At 41.6% G+C, this 18147-nt stretch overlaps 1 protein-coding gene across 3 annotated transcripts in view; it reads left to right on the top strand.

Annotated features, from left to right (window-relative positions):
* Window positions 1-6547, top strand: part of LOC142922534 (fructosamine-3-kinase-like) — a 52363-nt gene extending 45816 nt beyond the window's left edge. For all 3 annotated transcript variants that reach the window (XR_012940139.1, XR_012940140.1, XM_076063328.1), the window contains 3 exons: window positions 3495-3617; window positions 4473-4630; window positions 5371-6547. Coding sequence is in view for 1 of the 3 variants with exons in the window: in XM_076063328.1 (XP_075919443.1) it covers window positions 3561-3617; window positions 4473-4630; window positions 5371-5389 (234 nt within the window). In the remaining 2 variants the exon portion in view is untranslated. The remainder of the gene's footprint in view (window positions 1-3494; window positions 3618-4472; window positions 4631-5370) is intronic.
* Window positions 6548-18147: the final 11600 nt, after the last annotated feature.

The raw sequence follows: 18147 nt of genomic DNA, 5'->3' as shown, positions 1-18147 counted from the left end.
ACAACGCAAGCAGCGGTCCTCAGGTGAAGAAACAGAGCTGTCGGAAAGACAGCGTCTTAATGAACACTGCCCAGTGTTCACTGCCCAGTGTTCATTAAGACGCTGTCTTTCCGACAGCTCTGTTTCTTCATCTGAGGACGTCTGCTTGCGTTGTGGCCGAAACGTCGTGAAAATGTTATTATATGTTTTATTTGTATTATTTCCCTTCTACGTGACTTTGCTGAAACAACCAAGAATATAATCGCAATATGTTCAGGAGATAAATGTCAAGGTCTGCTAGCCAAAAGAAGGCTTTAGGAGAGAGTTCATGTAGTTTTGCTATTCATTCATTAAAGGGCAATAGAGTAAATGCTCAAATAAATGTTTTCAGCTAATTTTTTATATACGCTAGATTTACAAGTCTATAATGTACAGAAAATACCATGGTTGGCCAGACCATTGCTCGGCTTCTGCATGTGGCTCCTGGGCAGTTCAAGTGTGGCTCTGTAGAGGTGCTGCTAATTTGTAACTCTTCAATTTAACTTTATATGAAGTGAGAACAATCTGGTATCGGAGGCAGGCCATGAGTACTCCCAGGGCACTGAGATTTCTAAACTCAAAATTCCACAGCCAGTCGACACGAGTCAACTTCTGTATGGCTAATCTTTATCTCTTGTGGCTCCCGCGGCCATCTGAAGATTATGATATGCTGCTGGTAGGGTCAGGAAAGTTGGTCACCCTTGGTATATATCTGTATATGCGTTGATGATTTTGTGCATTGTTCAGCTGCTCCGTCACGACAGGGCTCCCAGTCAGTTTGAGACTGCTAAATTAAGGTTCTCATGTGCTTTACAGATTTTGATAAAAATTTCAGTCTTTAATTTCTCCCAACAGGTATGGACCCTGGGCAGGAGGTGTAGAGTATGTGGGTTTCATACGGCTATATGCTGTGGTTACATCCCACATGTGATCTCCGCTTTAAAGTCATGAAACTGGTTGTAGCCCATTTAAATTTTAATATACCCGTTGAACACGTAGGCTTTCGCGGCCAATATCATCCATAATATCGTTTTTTTTGGGTTAGATCGTTGAAATATAAATCTGTCGTTAAACCCGCCACCACCGACACAGCCAATTCGTAAGGTTTGTCACGTAAACAGAACATTCCAATTCGTGAAGGGCTCACAAGTGACGTCATCACATCTATCCCTCCAAGGAATGAAACAGGAGGATTTCTCTACGAATTTGGCTGTCCACCTAATGATGATAGTTGTAATTACTGGCGAAACGTCATACTCAGATTGTAAATGTTGTGGATTTTCTCTCCATCACTTCGGTTTGCTGTACAAGTAGCGGATTGGCATGTTCCGTTTACGTGACAACCTTACTAATTGGCTGTTAGGTGGTGGTGGGTTTAACGGCTCATTTATTTTTATGCGATCTAACCCAGAAAAACTATATTATAGATTTAATATACCCTTTTGTTGAAGGACAGCCTAGGTGACCAAAGTTTTATAGGAACGGCAATAATGTTTACTTGATTAAATTAGTTTTATCATGGAGCGGTGAAATCAGTTGTTGTTCAGATGTCAGTCTAATTAGTATTACATCGTAGAAATATGAGAGTCCTTTGTGTAATAGTCTATTAACCACTGATGATGGTAACATTGGTTTAAGGTTACATTTTAAGAAGAACTAGATTGGCGTACATTTTATACTCTTTGGTTCTGTTCGGTAAAGTCATGTAGGTAAGTAATAAAACAACAATAATCACGACGTTTCGGCCACAACACAAGCGGCCTTCATCAGGTGAAGGGACGAGCCTGTCTGGAGGACAGCGCTGGAGTGGAAGTAGCCACGCTTAGATCACGACATTTAAGCTGTGTGAGAAGAAGAAGAAGACCACGGGCTTTGACAAAGGAATTAGCATATAAATTAGCATTGAAATGGCTCATTGAAATAGCTAAGTTAAAGTATACACATCCGCAGAGGTGCCCCTTGACAAAGGAAATTAGCATAGAATTTAGCATTTAAATAGTTTAGTGATTAGCTAGTAACTGGTCACAGAAATAGCTATGTTAAAGTCAGAGTATATACATTCACCGAGGCACCTAGTACTCATCAAACAGGAGAATTTAGCGAAACACAACCACGCTCAGACATCGGACCTGTGTGCGAGCAAAGAGGTGGTGTACGTGCCGGTGGACTTGCAGTTTGGCGAGGGGGGGGGGGGAAAGGAGGGAGGGGGATTTTACCCGTTGATGGTGTGAAAATGGGAATTTATAAGAGCTGCGAAAGTTTGGGGTACCACTACTCGAAAAATATACTGTACCATTGAAATTAGTTTAATGTTTAGTTCGATTTAGAACATCTTTCCAATGGTTGCTTAATTTGAAACCATCCTCTCGGTTGAAATTGTGTCTGTGTTTGTAGATCTGAATTGCTTCATGAACAAATCTCTGATAAAAGCCCGTGGGTTTGCAAAGAACCTTGGTATCGGAAAAAATTATATCGTGATCCCCCACAGCGTTGTAACAGTGATCAGCTACGGCAGAAGAATTCGTTTTGCCGTGTTTCAAATCTGATTTGTGCTCGCGAATTCGGTCAGAGACATGTCGCTTTGTCTCACCGATGTAGCAATAACCGCAGGTACAACTCAATTTGTAAACCCCGGGGTACTGTAAATCAGGAATGACATCCTTCACGGATGGGATCAGATCACGAATTTTGCATAAGTACACAAATTTATAAAACAATATATCTGATAAAAAAATGCATATATTTTCTTCCATTGCACACAGTTGTACCATTGATAACAGGGCACACAGTTACAACTGACACCACCAGATGTCACTGAAGTTCCCTCAGAGATCGATCTTGCATAACCAGTGTTCACATAATTAGTTATGTTTTCGCTAATTACCAATTACACTCAGAGCCGGGTTTGACAGACTTGTATGAATGTATGTTGAACTTCCTTTCCACCGTACATAGCCAACCGTGCTAAGCGGAGTTGCGGGAATTAAGCGCAGAACCTATCGTTAGGATCAATGCTGTTGTATTTTTTTATGAGGATATCAATTGGTGGCTGAAATGAGATGTTCAAAGACTACAGCATGATAATCGGTACATAACATGAGTGTCGAATTATGTCTTAAGAATTACCCAGCCATTTGTACGTACAATTCAACGTTTCTGGGTGACATCTTAAGTCCGTGTTCTTCATTGCAAGGCCCGCGGGCCGGTGGCAGTCCCTGGTGTCCTTTTTACTGCGACCTCTGACGTGCAGTCCCCGACAATACACACAAGTGAAAACACCCCATCATGCTGTCAAACCCCCCAATGGTTTCAAATGTGAGATGGCTCTTTCACTGATAATGTCTTATTCGCGAAAGTGGCCCCCCTCCGAAAATGAGTGAATATCACTGTTTTAGGTCAAGGATTGGCCAAATAAAGTAGGTATTATTTGCTTATGTTTTTAAATGTCCGTAATAAAACTATATTAATGCCACCAGCTGAATGAGTGGCAGGAGGACTGGGTGACGTTCTTCTCACGGCAGCGACTGCAGCTTCAGCTGGACATGATAGAGAAGGACTACGGTGAACGGGAAACCCACGAGCTCTGGTCTCGGCTTCAGGTTCGTAAGCTGTTTCACTCTCGCCCTTAATCCTTTCCCGTTCCGAGACGACTGCTCATTTCAGAATGGGTCTCGTTCACCACCGAATCTCGGAACGCGCAAGCGGTTCAGCGGTAATTTTATTTAGAGAGGCATAGCGCCGTTGTTTTTAAAGACATTGTACTAGCCGCAGAGCACCGTAGCGACAGGACAGCACTCTATTATAGCTGGTACCAAACTGTGCTACACACTTTCCCGCACGGCCTTGTGGGATCCTCGGTACCGATAAAGTTATTTAATATTTACTTCCTATTACGTTCCGATGACGTACACGAGATTCAGCGGTGAACGGGATGCACCCCGCAACTTGCAGTCATCTCGGAACAGGAAAGAGTTAATACATGCAGCAGTGTAGCTCATCATGTGCACAGCCATATGGGAAACCCATTTGATCGCAGTGGGTTTTCGAGGGGACTTTAAAGGTAACGTGTTTCACACGCAGGCTTTCGCGACCAATATTATTCATGATAAAGTTTTTTTTGGCTTAGATCGCGTAAGTGTAAATGCGTCGTACACCCACATCCACCCAACACAGCCCATTAGTAATGTTTCTGACATGAACAGAACGTGCCATTTATGTTATTGCTTCGGCACTCTGGTGTGTTAGAGATGAAACGCAGAACATTTTCAAACGAGTACGACCTTTCGCTGGTGATTACACCCAGCATCATCAAGCAATTGCCAGAAGCGTTCTGACTTCTGGCAATTGCCTAATGGCAATTGGAGTGGGTGTACGACGCATGTAAATTTATGCGATCTAACTCTAAAAAAACGTTATCATGAATAAAGTGGTGTTGTTTTTTGCGTGGTGTGCAGCTTCGGTTGGGGGAATTTTTCCGGGACGTAGAGGTGGTTCCGGCACTGCTCCACGGTGACCTATGGACTGGGAACGCTGCAGAGATTAATGAAGGGCCCGTCATCTTTGACCCAGCCTCCTTCTATGGGCACTCGGAGTACGAGCTTGCCATCGCTGGGTAAGAAAAAACTACAAACAACCAAAACAATAGCAGCAACTGCCGTTCACTGCCCTGTCTGTGGCATGCAAGGTTCATTCGTATAACCTCAGTGTGGCAAGGGCTGGCTCATTAAATAAATAACAGAGACCAGGTAGAGTTGTGGTTGAGATGTCTACATGCTGAGGTCTCCACCCTCTCTATTTGCTAACTTACAAAGACTCATCCTTCCTTGCTAAGGCTTTTTGGGCAAATCCTGTTAAAGCTGATACGGTGCACAAAACACTAGTGGAACGATAAAACTCTTACTTATCCACGGCACTTGAGGATGCTTGAATGTTCCAGAAACACAGTTTGTCGAACAAGGAAGACAAGTTGCCACTGATGTGCTTTACCAGAAATCCAAGCTGAAGATAATTCATTACACGTCAAATGGAATTCAAACCCTCAGAGCTGGGATATGCTTCAGTGAACAAAAACACATTTGACATGATGTTTACTGTGCAGCCATTGGTGACTAAGTTGAGACCACAGCATTCCTGCCCTCAATTCGCAGGAACGTTTGTTGATAGATGGCTCACTGAATTTTGAACGGAGGACCTCAATGGCATTGGCTCGGTGCTCTGACATTGAAATTAACCTCGAGCCACTCAATTTCCTGCATTACGTTGAATTTGTGAAAATGTTGTTCATTGTTATGTTGTTCATACTGGAACAGCAGCATTGTAAGATTTTGAATGTTTGGTGTTGTTTGGGTACAGGATGTTCCAGGAGCTTTAGCTTCACGCTTCACTCATCCTACCACGCTTCACTCATCCTACCACGCTCTCATCCCAAAGTCACAAGGCTTCGGCAAGAGCCAGAAGCTCTAGCAACTCTTCCACTACCTGAACCACTGGAATCACTTTGGGACAGGATACCGAGGGTCATCCATCTCCACCATGCGCAGTCTCCTCAAGTGAATGAACGGTGCAGGAAATCGTGGGCTATGGTGTATGACTATAAAAATTATTATCGGCCATGATATACATTGTTGAATAAAGGCCTTCCCTAAGCCACCACTCAATCTCACAAAACTAGTCCATTTAAATGCTGTGCAATGCCCTAGGCATTCCACGTGAGTGTGACCGGGGGTCCCTTTGTTCCACATCCTGGCCGTGATCTCCACGCGAAAACTGGGTCAGTTAATGTCCGAATCAGAATCTTTAATTAGGCTGGACGAATCTGATGAGCTATGAAGCTCTTTTTTTCACAGATGTCCAGTCGGGGCGAGTCAGAAAGTTACAACAACAAACAACAGTACAAACAGATAGGAGGGCAAAGTAAAGGAACGCGAAGCAAATTTTGACTTAAAACTTTCGTGACTGCAGGAATTCATATTCTTGGTTCTTTCGGTAAAGTCACGTAAATAGAAAACAAAAAACAATAAAATAAAGACCGCTTGTGTTGCGATTGAAACGTCCTGGGTTTTTTGCTTTTATTATTTTCAATTTATTTTTTATTTGGTTTATGTATTTAATTATTTAATTTGAATTTGATTTCTTGTTTTCTATTTACGTGACTTTATTTACGTGACTTTACCAAGAATATGAACGCTAAGCAAGTCATGAAATAAAAATATGTAAGAGTTCAAATTGCATTAGTGCATCAATTCCTGCCAAATTTTTTTATCACCAAATGCCATTTTGGGCAATGCAGTATAACAAAAACAATCCCAGATGTTTGGCTAGTACCAGTTACAGTGTATGTTTTTGTTGTTGTTTTGCTATGGGAGTAAACCCATGCAGAGAAAGGGACCAGAATTAGGAAAGCGAAACCAGGCACTCCTTCAGAAGATGCCATGCACGGGCGTGACCACTGCACCACCCTGACGCCCAAACAAATGTAATTCAAATAATCTACAATACTGGCAAATAAACCCTATTAGTGTCAACCGAATATCCGGACAATCTGGCCTGTGTATAGCTGCATCGGTGTTTCTATAAGTCGTATTCAAATTGCCTGCTATGAATAATATTTTAAAGTACAGGTTGCCCACCTCTGGTTTTATTTAACTTACCAGTTGTACTCATTCTGTTTGTCACAGGTAATATGGCAAGGAAAATATTTCGCAGCACGATTAGGACAATTATGGTGACACATGTGACCCCCTCTACACAAGTAACAGTTGAGAGTCAATGCTGTGATGTTGTGCGATTGGTGCAAGCGACCCCATCGTTGTGTTTTAATGTTGAGCAGTTAAACTTGCACTGTTGTGGGGTGAGGTCAAGGCCGATGTCTGCTTGCAGCGGTGTCAAGATGAGCGTTTTGAAGAGGCTCGCGAAGGATGATACTTGGCAGTTGGGTGCAGTCTCCCTCCATTAACAACAGAGGGCAGAGGAGCGACACTCACAACAATTGGCTGAGCACTGGGCGTATACAACGCATGAAGTCGGCAGCAAGTTTATCTCAGGGAGTTGACCCGCACACGACAACTGGGTCTGTCCCGCGTGTTCACGCTATAACGCGGTTGCCTTCATTTAGGGAACGCGCACCGCCATAAGGCGACTTGTGAGCGGTCGACGCCGAACTACTTTCTTGAACTGCGCGGTTGAGCGAGACGAGACGGTAACGCGGCGGCGTCCCCTCAAGTTGTTTGTAACCCAATTCTGACTGCGCAGTGAGGCGGTGGGGGGGTCACCAAGTGACACGCAGCTTGACCGTGGAGTAGATCGCGAGGACGCCAACGTCGCCTAGGCAATGCCCCCCCCCCTCTGGCTCTGCCTGCCTCGCTCTGTGCACGTGAGGTGTCAACCACGTGACGCGGGCCACTGCGCGCGTTGCGTCACCGCTCACCGTGGGGGGCCCCTCCGCTACGTCCACATCGTACAGTTGCACATTCATTAATAGTCACACTCTTAATCATGTTTATGGTCATCGTCATTAAAGGTGAGTTTAATAATAATACCACTACACAATGTGTGCATTAATATATACGGTATGAATAAAATGCACCTGTAAATATTCTAAGTAAGTTTGACCTGACATTATTGCACAACAATTGCCCAGCCACCGTGGGATGTTTATCCTCCAATGTGTATCTGGCTCTGACCTGACTTATATAAAAGTGCAGCTCTGCAATTGCTTGGTCACACCACCACTGGTGAAAAGACCTTCATGAGAGCGAACTCTTTACGAGTATTTGGTCTACTTTTCCATATAACAATAGGGTTTACCCTTTCTGGCAATACAACAGGTGTCAAGATGTTAAAACACCAAACAGAATCCTTATTCAAGGAATCCTGTCTGCATTAACCACACGTACTTGTGGTGAACATGGAAACATGCTCTGATAATATATGCATTGTCTTTGAAACTGATTAGTCCACACCAGGAAGGTCCCATATTCCTTTTCCACGTTGACCAGATGTGTTGGAAGAGCCGGCTGAAAGCCACACTTTGCTGCATCACACACGACTTGCCGATCAGCTAACTGTGGTGTACCCATTTAGCGACCTCTGGTCTGTGAGTTCAGTTTACTAACCATTAACAGCATGGCAGCTTTCTAATTGGCTTGTGTGACAATTAACCCATGTCATTATCTCTTGCACAGCCTGAAATAAGTTTTGGCGTCAGGGATGGAAATTATGACTCACCCACCTGCACCTGCCTTGTGCTCCCAGACACCTAAGGACCTTACTACCGCTGTGAGAAATTGACGGGCGTAGACTGCTGCATGGCGATGATGTATTCACGTCGTTCCTGCTGTTTTCCTCTTTTGCTAGGTGATGCAATTGGTGTGCCAACACCTCCAGATGCAGTTCCTGAAGGACGTGGGCATTAGGGACATGTTCGTTTTGCCTGCGAGTTTGTCCGAACACACAGGGAAGTCAGCCTGTTCATCGAGGTGCGTTTCCCATGTTTATTTCACTCGATTGGTCGTCTGTTTGCAAGGTCATGCTGTGCCCAGAGGTCACCCACTGAGTTTTTTTTACCGTAACATTACCGTCACTTGGGTTTGGTGATCGATTCAACAGGGCAAAAATATTTGTAAGAAGCGTAAACATGGCAACGTGATCATTGTCAGGACACGGTGGACCTTCAGAATGCCGAGTATGATCTTTAAATTTATCCTGGGCTGGTTCGGGGGATATTTGAACAATTTGAATATTGGGGAGATATCGTCTTGCTATGGGTCTGAGTGAGAAGTCTCCCAGCGGTTTTTTGAGTCCATAATCGAGATTTTTGGGTTAGAGCACGTAAACATGCACTCAATGATACACTAAATATGCACTATTTATTTATATATACAGTGAGGCAAAAAAGTATTTGATCCCCTGCTGATTTTGTACGCTTGCCCACTGACAAAGAAATTATCAGTCTATAATTTTAATGGTAGGTTTATGTGAACAGTGAGAGACAGAATAACAACAACAAAATCCGGAAAAACGCATGTCAAAAATGTTATAAATTGATTTGCATTTTAATGAGTGAAAAAAGTATTTGACCCCTCTGCAAAACATGACTTAGTATTTGGTGGCAAAACCTTTGTTGGCAATCACAGAGGTCAGACGTTTCTTGTAGTTGGCCACCAGATTTGCACACATCTCAGGAGGGATTTTGTCCCACTCTACTTTGCAGATCTTCTCCAAGTCATTAAGGTTTTGAGGCTGACTTTTGGCAACTCGAACCTTCAGCTCCCTCCAGAGATTTTCTATGGGATTAAGGTCTGGAGACTGGCTAGGCCACTCCAGGACCTTAATGGGCTTCTTCTTGAGCCACCCCTTTGTTGCCTTGGCCGTGTGTTTTGGGTCATTGTCATGCTGGAATACCCATCCACGACCCATTTTCAATGCCCTGGCTGAGGGAAGGAGGTTCTCACCCAAGATTTGGCGGTACATTGCTCTGTCCATCGTCCCTTTGATGCGGTGAAGTTGTCCTGTCCCCTTAGCAGAAAAACACCCCCAAAGCATTATGTTTCCACCTCCATGTTTGACGGTGGGGATGGTGTTCTTGGGGTCATAGGCAGCATTCTTCCTCCAAACACGGCGAGTTGAATCATTCAGATGTTCATTGGCAAACTTCAGACGGGCATGTATATGTGCTTTCTTGAGCAGGGGGACCTTGCGGGCGTTGCAGGATTTCAGTCCTTCACGGCGTAGTGTGTTACCAGTTGTTTTCTTGGTGACTGTGGCCCCAGCTGCCTTGAGATCATTGACAAGATCCTCCCGTGTAGTTCTGGGCTGATTCCTCACGGTTCTCATGATCATTGCAACTCCACGAGGTGAGATCTTGCATGGAGCCCCAGGCCGAGGGAGATTTACAGTTCTTTTGTGTTTCTTCCATTTGCGAATAATCAAACCAACTGTTGTCACCTTCTCACCAAGCTGCTTGGCAATGGTATTGTAGCCCATTCCAGCCTTGTGTAGGTCTACAATCTTGTCCCTGACTTCCTTGGAGAGCTCTTTGGTCTTGGCCATGGTGGAGAGTTTGGAATCTGATTGATTGATTGCATCTGTGGACAGGTGTCTTTTATACAGGTAACAAGTTTAGATTAGGAGCACTCCCTTTAAGAGTGTGCTCCTAATCTCAGCTCGTTACCTGTATAAAAGACACCTGGGAGCCAGAAATCTTTCTGATTGAGAGGGGGTCAAATACTTATTTCCCTCTTAAAATGCAAATCAATTTATAACATTTTTGACATGCGTTTTTCTGGATTTTTGTTGTTGTTATTCTGTCTCTCACTGTTCAAAAAAACCTACCATTAAAATTATAGACTGATAATTTCTTTGTCAGTGGGCAAACGTACAAAATCAGCAGGGGATCAAATACTTTTTTCCCTCAATGTATACTAAATTCTTCTGTTGATATGTAAACTCTGACTTTAACATAGCCACTTCCGTGACCAGTTACATGCTAATTCGTCACATTAACATTATGCTAATCTCCCAGTTACATGCTAATTTCTGACTTTAACATCCTGCTAATCTCTCACATTAACATAGCTACTTCAATGCAAAATTATTCTGTTGATATGTAAACTCCTTTGTCAAGGCGCTCTGCTCCTCCCATCCAGCTTAAAATACGCTGCCAAGCTTAGCAGTGTTCATTGGAGCACTGTCTTTCCGACAGCTCTGTTTCTTCCCCTGAGGACGGCTGCTTGTGTTGTGGTCAAAACGTCGTGATAATTTTATTTTATTATGTTTTTTATTATTATTTTATTATTTCCCTTTTACGTGACTTTACCGAAAAAACCAAGAAGATTAATCCCTGCAGTCACGAAAGCTTTAAATCGAAATCAACACACGTGGTAGGAAACAAGTATCGTATGTTATAATAATAATATAAACATGTAATATTCACGGCAATGGCAGTGTTGTTCAGCGTGCTCTGCTGTGGAAGCCAGCCACATGAGTTTGATAACCAGTCATGGCTAGTATCAGTGGAAAGCAAAATCTGAACTGGTTCAATGCTTCGCTGACCCAGACTGAGCAGTATAGAGTGCTAATAAGTTAACCCGATGATACATTATTATTTGGCAATGCTGTTGCTGCGTTGGCAGTGGTGCCCAAGAACAATGAACTAAAAAGCTCAACACATTAGTCAGTAATGTTGTGGCCTCAATAGACACAACATTATATGCAACGTTTCGGGCAATGGTCCGTCTCCCATTTGTACAATGAAAAAGGGCCATTGCCCAAAAGTCTACATTTTTCCATTTTTATTTAATTTTAAGGTCATTGTTATTTACGAACGTGTTGAGTTCCCATGATAATTAAGAACAAATTTTGGTAAGAAAAGTCCTGTTACTATGATGAATGTATCCTATAGACAAACATACAAATTCATCACAGGGTTGCCTAAAGCTTGCCAATAGAAAATAATGCCGATCAAGTTGTGGGCACCCGACATTCACTTGCCCTGCGGCCACTCCCTCAATGACACGAGTCGCATTGACTCAGGGTCCCGCGGGTAGTTCCACGACTCGGTGGTCCAGGAGAGTGGCACGAGCGATGCGGGCATCAGCTGGGGCGCCACAGGGGCAGCCACGCTTCGAGTCACTCGCACAGCTCCCTGTTCAGCATGACGTGAACGCATTCCCAGCCTTCTGATCTATGTGGCTTTTCCGAATGAAGCAAATTGTCACTGATAATTTAGCACATTTGCTAAGCTATTTAAAAGTATATATAGCGATTCATTTTATATAGCGTCGTTCATGATAATTGCATCTCAGAATTGCTGAGAAGCCAAAGACCAAGCTGGAATATTGCAAGGGAGGTGAGCCTGCGCCAACAATTGCCCTGCATTTCTATATATGTCCAGATGTTGCCAGCCAATTAGTGAGTGTATATATGTGGAAGGAAACTGGAGCACACAGATAAGTCACTGCTGAGTGCATTAATCACCCTTTGTGACATTTGTTTGTTTTTAAGTAAGAGGAGAGCGGAGTTTTAATGCCATGTCCTGAATGGGCCTTCCACAACAAAGTCCTCATTCAGGATCCCAGTCCCACAACATTTCAAGCCTGCCTCTCAGTTCTACTGCTCTTTGCACTGAACATTTAAACCTACTTATTGGACCTTCTGATATGCCTTCTTTGGTATCATGACATGCCATTTCCTATACTGGGTCATTGTAATCAGCGCTCCATCATGCCTCCTTGTCAGTCAGTAAACTTCTAACATTGGTGTCGTGTGTGTCTGTTGCAGGGATACTCTGGGGGGCCCTTTGTTTGCCAGGACTCAAACGGCCGCTGGTTCCTTTCTGGAATCGCCAGCTGGGGCGTTGGCTGTGCACGGGCTTACCAGCCAGGTGTCTAGCGCACCGTCGCCAAGTTCATGGACTGGATTCACCAGAACATGCAGTAGTCTCTTACACATTTCTGCACAAGCAGAATACTATAGACCAGGGATATAAATATTATGGGAACTATACATCAAAATAATTAATTAAGGCAATAAATATATTTTTCAAAAACTGATTTAAAGTTAATGTTTAAAGGTTAATTTAATGAGCTGAATACTATATTTTAACTGCACCATAATGCAAAAATGATTTCCAAGTGAACACGGATTTTGGGTCAAATCAGGAAAGTCTTTTTTTTACATGCGTTGTCAATAGCGTTTTTAACTTTTGGGTTTGCCACACATGTCAACGGGCCTGGCAAAGCAAACATGAGCATGATGTTGGCATTGGCAGAAGATGAAGACAGAGCTTGCTATTTTTCAATGTTGCTTAATTCTTTCAAAACTGACACAATGGACAATGAATGCACTGTCTAAATATTTGGCCCAACCTGATTGTACATGATAGCAAAGTGAGTGTTGTCCAAACTACGTATGATACATTTATATTCTTGTTTTATTTTCACCTGGGTCATCAACTCGCATCTCCCATACATTAATTGCCATGGATGTTGAGCAGTCGGGGTACTCAGAGGGGGTCTATTGGCCTTCTAGGGGACCACTGCAATGATCGGGGCATCCAGAAGGGATGATGAGTTCCACAGGGAGAACGTCCTTTACAGAGGTTGTCTTAGAGTATGTCCATGGCAAGGTTATTGGTGATTATCTTCACCTCCCCCGGTCAACACAGTCCATGAGTTTGTGAGTTTTGCTTTACTAACGACGTGAAAACAAGACTGGTTTGCACAAGGAGCCTGCAAAAAATTTAATTTAGATAACCTCATGAAATATGCTGCATGGCACTTATCTGAGACGCCCCTTATCTGAGACGCTCCTGTGTAAATGGCGTGATATCAAAACCATTATTATAGTGAACTACATGACGCGTGTAAGAAAACTATATAAACATCTATTGGAAACATTTCATGAAAATATGTACAAAAATGAACACTTTAATAGTGTTTCATGGTATTCCAAAAATCATAGCATATTTGATTGGTTAAGATGGTTTACTGGTCGGGATGATAAATGGCAATGATCCTTCATCATGTAAAAGACTGTAAGCTGCTCTCAAAAATATATATATTTGAAGATCGTATTCACACTCTGCAACAGTCTATTTTCCACATCAAACCATAATGTGTCTGTGGACTGCAATTGGAAATTGATGCATGCTTAGTAGCAATCGGGTAAATAAACATTGAAATGTGTCACATGTTCGTGTCTGGTGGCTTTTTGCTTGAGATTAGGGATCTTGTGAAAACAGTTATAAGACTTTATATGAAAACCTCCTCCACAGAGGCCGATTTAGACACTGTTGGTACAAGTCATCAAAGTCCAATTAGCTCCATCCACATCCTTCTGTACCACATCATTCCATCTCTCTTCTAGCCTATGACACATCCATTTAGCCCCATCCAGCCAAACAAGCTGTATCATGGGACCTTTTTCCAGAATCAGTGTGAAAAATAACAAAAGGTTTTACCCTTTCTGGCAGTAAAACAGGAAGTGGTGTTAAAATGTTCAAACAACCAATTAGAAACCTGTTGCAATGAATCAAGTCTGCATTAACCACACACGGTACTTGTGGTGAATATGCAAACAAACATGCTCTGATAATATTTGCATTGTCTTTGAAACTGATTGGCCTACACCAGAGACAGCCTTCTTTATGACCCAGTCTCACCACCAGTGTCAGACCAGAGATCGCCAAAAGGCGAACAGTACAAAGGCAATGCCACACGTATCGGAGCATTTATAGCTAACCACCGTGCCCACCGCTCCCCACTCACTCGGTGTGCTAACCGCGGTGCCACCACTCCCCCCTCACACAATGTGCAAACCACTACGCCACCAATCTCCACATTCTCACACTGCGCTCACCGCTGCGCCACCGGTCCCCACTCGCATCTAGAATATGAATTAAATGTCCACAGTCATCGTTTTCTGATTTCTGGAATAATTGTGCCAGAAATAATACGAGTTGCATTCCATTCAACATTGGGAAGGGGTCTGCCCTTCGTTTAAGTGCCTGGCTGCTTACAGAATTGTCGCAGACTGTTTTGCCTCAGCAGCTTTCCTCTTTTCTCCTCCTGATGACGATCAAAACGTCGTAGTTTTTTTGTTATTTTTAAAAATTATTTTCTTTCAACTTATCTACGTGACTACCGAAAGACCCAAAGAATATGATTTCATGGATATTTATGAGGTCTGTTGCTGAGTGTTTCAAAGAAGTGAAGGCCTCTCTCAGTACATAAGAGTGAGGGGTTGTAGGTTTCGGCTTGGGTCATGGGTACGGGTTATTTTTTGGCATATTTTATTTAAAAAAAATCGAATTCCAATGTCGTGGATATTGTGATGTTTGGATTATTGACGGTAGAATTCATATTATTGCGAATATTTATTATATTCTCGTTTCATGCCACTGATTATTGATGTAAAAAAAGGTTCAAATTTAAACGGCATGCAAAGAAGGTTACAGTTAATTATGAAACAATTTGCAACTGTTGATTTATGTGTTGTAGTGTATGATTGTCTGCTCGACTCAATTTCTGAGGATCTCACGTTTATTTCTATATTATTGTACATTTTACAGTAGTGCTATAAAAATAAAATGAAAAAAAAATTATGTGAGATTTTCACCACAAACTAGGCTACAATGAATTTTGATTTAAAGCTTTCGTGACTGCAGTAATTCATATTCTTAGTTTTTTCGGTAAATTCACGTTGAAGAGAAACAACGGTTATGGTTATATTACAATGGTTATGATATTGTGATAATTAGATTTTCACCACAAACAAGGCTACAATGGTTATGATATTGTGATAATTTGATTTTCACCACAAACTAGGCTACAATGGTTATGATATTGTGATAATTTGATTTTCTGCCACCAAATTACAATTAGATTCGTTGCTTCGCATATTCCCTGATATTTTGTTTAGACCGCAAGCGTGTATCTATTTAAACTTTTGCTAACTAGCTTGTTTATGTCATCTAGAAAATGAATACAATTTTCACCATCATCGTTTTCTTATTTCTGGGACAATTGTGCCCTAAATAATAGGAGTTGCATTACATTCAGATCCTGGCTGATGACGTAGTTGACTCCAGTCTGTGATGTCACAGTCATGTGGGTGGTACCTTTGACATCATGATGTCTATGACGTCATGTACCACGTGTCATTCATATTGGAAGAGCTGTGTTTATTGGTCGCTGTGTTTCTTGTCTCAGCTAAAATATGCGTGATATTATTTAGCCTCGTGGTTATTAAAGCCTCCACTACTGTTGATGAAACTGAAATTAATCTCAGCAGTTGTCAGCCTGCACATCATTTAACCAGTGAGCCTGAAAGGGGTGGTTTAAGGATTGTTTGCGTGTTAATGGGGTTTATTATTGAGGCTTTCAAGGGTGTGGGAGTCTCACTCACTACATGAGCATGAGGGGTTTGGGGGTTTCGCTCAGCTTATGGTAACGTGTTGTAACAAATACGTTTAAATATATAATTTTAGCAAATGTTATTAGAAAATCAAACTGAAAGGGCTGGTTTAAGGATTGTTTGCGTGTTAATCGGGTTTATTATTGAAGCTTTCAAGGGTGTGGGGGTCTCACTCACTACATGAGCATGAGGGGTTTGGGGGTTTAGCTTAGCTTAAGGTAACGTGTTGTAACAAATACTTTTGAATATACAATTTTAGCATATGTTATCAGAAAATCAAACTGCAATGTCGTGGATATTGTGATTCTTGGATTCTTGACGGTAGAATTAATATTGATGTGGATATTTCTGACATCGTCGTTTTATGTGACTGATTATTGATGTAAAAACTAGTTTCAAATAGAAACGGCATGCAAAAGGTGAACATTAATCATTAAACAATGCCCAATTGTTAATTTGTAATGCAGTGTATGATCATCTGCTTGACACAATTTATGATTTTCTCTTTTATTTCTATAATATTGTAAATGTTACAATAGTTTTTTTCATAAGATGCCATTTTAAAAATATAATTTTACATTGTCACCTCAAACTAGACTCAAATATTCATAATATTGTGGTAATTGGATTGTCTGCCATCAAATTAAGACAATTAGATTCGTAACTTGGAATATCACTTCATATATTGCTGTTTCTAACATTGTTTAGACCGTAACCGTGTAACCATTCAAAACGTTGATAACGAGCCTGTTTAAGTCATCTAGATTACGAATAAAATGTACACAATCATCATTTTCTTATTACTGGGACAATTGTGCCCGAAATAATCTGAGTTACATTACATTTAACATTAGGAAGGGGTCTGCTGTTCAGGTCAGATCCTGGCTGATGACGTAGTTGTCTCCAGTCTGTGATGTCACAGTCATGTGGGTGGTACCTTTGACATCATGATATCTATGACGTCATGCACCACGTGTCATTCATATTGAAGAGCTGTGTTTATTGGTCGCTGTGTTTCTTGTCTCAGCTAAAATAAACGTGAGATTATTTAGCCTCGTGGTTATTAAAGCCTCCACTACTGTTTATGAAACTGAAATTATTCTCAGCAGTTGTCAGCCTGCACATCATTTAACCGGTGAGCCTGAAAGGGGTGGTTTAAGGATTGTTTGCGTGTTAATGGGGTTTTTATTGAGGCTTTCAAGGGTGTGGGGGTCTCACTCACTACATGAGCATGAGGGGTTTGGGGGTTTAGCTCAGCTTATGGTAACGTGTTGTAACAAATACGTTTAAATATATAATTTTAACAAATGTTATTATAAAATCAAACTACAATGTCGTGGATATTGTGATTTTTGGATTCTTGACGGTAGAATTAATATTGATGTAGATATTTCTTACATTGTTGTGAGAATTAGTTTCAAATAGAAACGGCATGCAAAAGAGGTGAACATTAATCATTAAACAATTCCCAATTGTTAATTTACGTGTTACAGTGTATGATCGTCTGCTTGACACAATTTATTATTTTCTCTTTTATTTCTATAATATTGTAAATGTTACAATAGTTTTTTTCATAATAATGCAGATACTCCTGCATTTTGTCTTGTTATTCAACAATTATTTAATTGATGGAAAACATTGTTTGTAAAGCAAAATTATGTAAATGCATTTACAATTAAATAATGTGCAACTGGACGCAATTATTTCGCATTCTAGTTTTTAAAAGATGCACAACCGGTGATAAAAGTAAAGTTAATCTCGTCAGTTGTGAGCCTGGTCTTCATCACATCTGAAAAGTGAGCCCGACACGGGCGTTTTAAAAATGATCAGGAATCGTTGTTAATAATTAGGGGTGAAAAGTTGTGGTTATGGGCTACAGGCTGAGTTTTAGTGTTTGGGGATAGAGTGAAGGGTTAGAGTTCACAGTTATAATTAGAGGTTGGAGTTTGCCATACGGGCAAGTGTGATACAGTTACGGTTTAGAACTTAGAGTTACGGTTGTGTATTAGGGTTTGTGTATTAAGGGTTAGTGTTCGGTATGACGGGTTAGGGTTGCCTATCAGGTGTTCGGGTTATGCTTGAGTAATAGTATTTTGATGTTTGGGCGAGGGATATTACTCAGGTAATTCGATTGGTTGACCTCTGAATAGATTACCCGTTATGTTCCTGATTTCATCAGGTCTCAGAAGCTAAGCAGGGTCTAGCTTGGGGAGT

This window comes from Petromyzon marinus, unplaced genomic scaffold (genome assembly GCF_048934315.1).
Source record: "Petromyzon marinus isolate PM22_M1 ecotype Great Lakes invasive population unplaced genomic scaffold, UKy_Petmar_22M1.pri1.0 PM_Scaffold_1, whole genome shotgun sequence".
Taxonomy (NCBI): Eukaryota; Metazoa; Chordata; class Hyperoartia; order Petromyzontiformes; family Petromyzontidae; genus Petromyzon; species Petromyzon marinus.
The sequence above is the reverse complement of the archived record's forward strand: the minus strand, read 5'-3'. Positions and strand labels throughout refer to the sequence as shown.